Here is a 4580-nt window from a genome sequence, read left to right as displayed (position 1 = left end):
TTAACTAGATTCGATTCTCTGTAGTTTGTCCCCATTTCTGCTAACTATTCAGTGAACAATAACATACATAAGGTGCATATAATCAAAACCTACCTACTGGGTTTTTCAGGTTGGTTCGGGCGGAATTAGAACCATAACCAATTACCAAATCAACTATATCGGATTTTTATTTTCATAACCAACAACCAAATTAGAGGGGTTTCGGTTTAAAAACCCGCGGGTTCATCGGGTACGGCCGGTCTTGTGAAGCTCTACCTGCAATTCAAAAAAATATTTCTGGAGGGACCAGGGAGTAATTAGATCCCTTTTCTTACACCTCGTTTACACTTACTTGTGTTGACACGTGCCTTTCCCTGACTGGAATCGCCCAAGTGAGAGTATATATAATTCCTGTCGGTCAGTCATGTTGGTAGAGAGTTTATAATTTCAGTTGGATTAATTTCATTTCTCTCTCCTCTTACAAATATATCAGCCATGGCGGAAACCGAACTCAGTTTATCGGAAACCGCCATGGCTATATATTTATAAGAGGGAAAAGTAAGTTAATGAATTTAAGGTTTTACTTTAGTTCGTTTTGAATAAGGTTTAGGGTTTATTTGTAGTTTTTACTTCAATTCTTCTTGTAAATCTAGATGTTCATAATTGATTGTTGTTATAGTTTCAGATCGATGTTTACGGTTTTCGTGGAATTCTTATTTTCACGATTCTTCTTGTAGATCTAGATGCTCATAATCGATTACTGTTTATAGTTTCTGATCGATGTTTACGGTTTTACTTGTTTTCACGATTCTTCTGGTAAATCTAAATGTTCTGTAATTGGTTGATGTTTATAGTTTTTGGTTGATGTTTAAGGTTTTACTTATTTTCACGATTCTCTTGTAGATCTATATGTTCGTAATTGATTAACGTTTATAGTTTCAAATTGATGTTTAGGGTTTTATTCGCGGTTCTTGTTTCCATGATTCTTATTGTAAATCTAGATGTGATAATAGTTTTAAGTTTTGTTGTATTTTCTAAGTTACCTGATTCTTTAATAACTCATGCTTTCTTAGGAGAAAAGAACAACTGCAGTGACTGCAGTTTCTCGGCCCCTACATATGGTGATTTGCAGCGGCACAAGACTGAAAAGCACAAAAATATTCAGGTTGTCCATAAAAAGAAGAATGAAGCCATGAAGCCTAGTAGGCAGAAACTAAAGGGTTCTGGTATGTTGTATGGAAGAAAATGCCGTACTCGTGAGGATATCGAAATACTCAGAGCTCGTATTGGTACACATTTGCAAGAAGAATTGCCAAATCTGTCTGTTGAGGAATCGGTAAATGTTCAAGAACGAGAAGAAGAGTTTCCTACACTACATGGACCTGGCCTCGACCCCAAAGTGATGAAGCGGTTGAGCGAGATGGCTCCTGATTATGTAACTGAGGTAATTTAATTCCTAATTGTCTAGTTTTATTTGAAAGCAGCATCCATACCTTACAGTATCTTTGCTTAGATTATGTGATTTTATGTGACGATTAAGTACTCTCTGCATCATATATCATTAGAATAAATAAGCCAAGCCTCTTGGTGAGAAGATAGTGGTATTGTTTTTATTGACGCAGACTTTTCTTGCCGATAACATTGATGAGCCGACTTCCCATCGTCTGAGGCTGCTTCAAAGGTAGCATCTTTAGATTTCTTTTCCCTTGAACTCCTTTTTGCTTATTCATGATTCCACAATTGTCAATCTGCATAGGGATGTCGGTATTATTTTCCATTTACTTCCTTCGAGTAAGCTCTCTAGGTGCTTATACTTTCTTAGCTCTTATTATATGTGTATTTTGGTGTTTGATAATAGCGTGTTTGGTTTGAGGAATTGAATTCCTAGGTTTGGTTTAGTTCCGCAAACCATGGAAGTAAAACAAAATTCATTTCTGGAGATACTTAATGGAATTCATGTCTACAATACAATTAGTAAGTGGATACAATTATTTGTATTTATAATATCTGATCATAATTTCTCTCTCTCTCTTGTAGATTGAGAGCAAATGGTCTAATGGAGATGGAGGTTGCGGCTGATGGAAACTGCCAGGTCTGTCACGTTTGGTTTATTCTTTCATCAGGAGATTCAGGACTCGTCTTTGTCATCATTAGGAGTTCTCAACAAGCAGCATATTATCCTCTGTAAAGTTTATATTCTATAAACAAGATGTTACCTATAAAACTATTTTCAGTTTAGAGCGCTATCAGATCAATTGTATCACAGCAGTGAGAACCATGATTATGTCAGGAAGTTGATCTTGAACCAGGTTTGTCAATTTAATGTGTTTTGCGAATTGTTACTTTCTGTACTTGTGCATTATGTTAGAAACATGTTGTGCTTATTGTTCTCTATATTACCTGACTTAAAATGTTCTGTTGATGAAATTTTTAACAGCTGAAGTCCCATCCGGAACTGTATGAACAATATGTTGACAGGGATTATGGGGAATATTTGGAGGAGTTGTCCCGGTATATTGTTAGACAGATCTTTTATCGTATTTAAAATTTGCTTTAGTAGCTCTTTATTAGATGGTTTGCTTATTCTAGACATATTGAAAACAGATCTGGTAGTTGGGGGGATAACGTTACACTACATGCTGCTGCGGATGTGGTTTGTATTAGTGATCAATCTTTCTTTCTCAATCACAGTTTTATGTTTCCAGCTTTGGTGATTACCTATCTTGTTTTGCTGCAGTTGGGAATCAAAATTATTGTGGTAACATCTCATCCCAATGTATGTTACTACCAGATTGACCCTAACGATGGAGAACCAACTCGAGGTAGAGAATCGTTTTTTTTCTTTCCTTTTTGCTCTCTCATAATGCTGTTAATGAAAGCGTCACCACCGAAGTCTCAACTATCCATGCTAACATGTTTACGGTTGGAATTATTTTAAGCTTCTTGTGTAGTTTTTTTCTTTTTTTTTCTGGGAATGTTAATTCTATGAGAAAAGAAAACACAGCATTATTAGTAAGGTCCACATGACGGTCCCTTGACTTTCGGTTTTAATATGTATCGTCCAGTTGTTTGCTTGAGTTTCTCTGACGGGGGCTTGCATTACAATTCTGTACATCATGTTGGTGAAGATGTGGAGGAAGATCCTCCTGATCAGGTACCCATACAAGAGGATGCGTCAGATTCAAAGGTAATTTAAACATTCATAATTGTGGAGTTCAATTAGAAAGCAGCGTCCGCACCTTGCAGTATCTTTTACGTGATATTATATTAAGAGCTAGTAATCTCTGCATCACATATCATTAGTAATAGATAAGCCAGGCCTTTTGGTGAGAAGCTAGTGATATTGTTTTATTGACGCAGGATATTTGTTCTAAACATACTGATGAGGCGGCTTCTCATCGCCAAAGGCTGTCTGCCAGGTAGCATCTTTATCTTTCTTTTCCCTTGGACAGTTGGACTCCTTTTTGATATTCATAGTTCCACAATTGTCTATCTACGTAGGGATGCTGTATTATTTTCCATTTACTTCTTTTGAGGATGATTTAGTTCTGCGAACCAAACAGTGGAAACAAAACAAAGTTCATGTTCTAAGTAATTGAACAACATCATAGGTTTTATTGAATTAATATCTGTAATTTAATTAGTAAGTGGATACAATGTATTTACAGTATCTGATCATAATTTTTTCTCTATCTTGTTGATCGGAAAAAAATAGTCTGAATGAGAATGAAGACAATGTCAAGGTTGCACCAGCTCCAATCGTGACAGCAGCGTCGTGGAAGAGTTGCTGTGCACTCTTTGAAGTTTTATTTGGCTTCAAGGCTACTTAGACGCAATACCGCCGAAAACAGGACAATGGTTTACTCGTTACAAATTATTTGCTAGAACAACTAATTGTTAAGATTGACACCAAAACAATTATATTACTAATTATAATCTATGGCATCTTTTGGACAATTTTTCTCAGGTGAAATTTGGAATTTGAATCCCTTTGTGTGGACTTATGGATTGTGTGTTGTCTGGTGCGCTGGAATAGGACCCAATTGAGCTTTGCTCTGTTGGTGCATGCTCCGAGTATTTGGGTAAGTTAAAACTTTTATATAAACTGGTGTAGGCAAAGTTCTCGCTATTGCTGGGCTAGGTGGGTTGTTCTAGCTTTTAGGACTTTACAATCAGTTCTAGTTAACTGTGATAGATTAAGGTGTACCTGGTGTGTGCATAATCCAGCTAGCTTCTAGATATGATTGTCCATGGGTAATAAATAATAATAGGTGATCTTGAATTTTGTTGTTAGGCGGGAAGAGAAAATGGGTGGAAACTTAATAGCTCAGTCCAACTAGAAAATGTCAAAGATCATATTGATCATTTAGGTCTCTCTGATATCAATTTCATTGGTAATACATTTACGTGGATTAACCACAGAAGTGGCCAAGCTTTGATTATGGAAAGGCTGGACAGGGCAATGGCAAATGGGACTGGTTTACTTTCTTAAATGTGATTGTCGACCGCTTTACTAGTATAGTTAGTGACCAGAACCCAACTAAGAAGCCCAATAGATTCAATGCTGGCTATTGGACAATAGTTGCAGAGAAGTTGTGGCT

At 36.6% G+C, this 4580-nt stretch overlaps 1 protein-coding gene across 1 annotated transcript; it reads left to right on the top strand.

Moving 5' to 3' along the window:
* The first annotated feature begins 428 nt into the window (after nucleotides 1-428).
* On the top strand, nucleotides 429-3945 carry LOC113358020 (OTU domain-containing protein DDB_G0284757-like). The gene is made up of 11 exons (XM_026601522.1): nucleotides 429-537; nucleotides 1053-1423; nucleotides 1602-1660; nucleotides 2017-2071; nucleotides 2214-2288; nucleotides 2417-2490; nucleotides 2584-2632; nucleotides 2717-2801; nucleotides 3045-3166; nucleotides 3340-3398; nucleotides 3695-3945. The coding sequence occupies exons 2-11, from the start codon at nucleotides 1172-1174 to the stop codon at nucleotides 3807-3809; spliced, it is 945 nt and encodes a 314-aa protein (XP_026457307.1). The 5' UTR covers nucleotides 429-537; nucleotides 1053-1171; the 3' UTR covers nucleotides 3810-3945.
* Nucleotides 3946-4580: the final 635 nt, after the last annotated feature.

This window comes from Papaver somniferum, chromosome 3, assembly GCF_003573695.1.
Source record: "Papaver somniferum cultivar HN1 chromosome 3, ASM357369v1, whole genome shotgun sequence".
Lineage (NCBI taxonomy): Eukaryota > Viridiplantae > Streptophyta > Magnoliopsida > Ranunculales > Papaveraceae > Papaver > Papaver somniferum.
Note: the sequence above shows the minus strand (reverse complement) of the source record. Positions and strands in the feature narration are given on the sequence as shown.

Coding starts and splice junctions, on each gene's coding strand:
- LOC113358020 (XM_026601522.1), top strand. CDS start 1,172: ATGAAGCCTAGTAGGCAGAAACTAAAGGGTTCTGGTATGTTGTATGGA. Junction 2,289..2,416: donor GGAAGTTGATCTTGAACCAG/GTTTGTCAATTT, acceptor AATTTTTAACAG/CTGAAGTCCCATCCGGAACT. Junction 2,802..3,044: donor CGATGGAGAACCAACTCGAG/GTAGAGAATCGT, acceptor TGTATCGTCCAG/TTGTTTGCTTGAGTTTCTCT.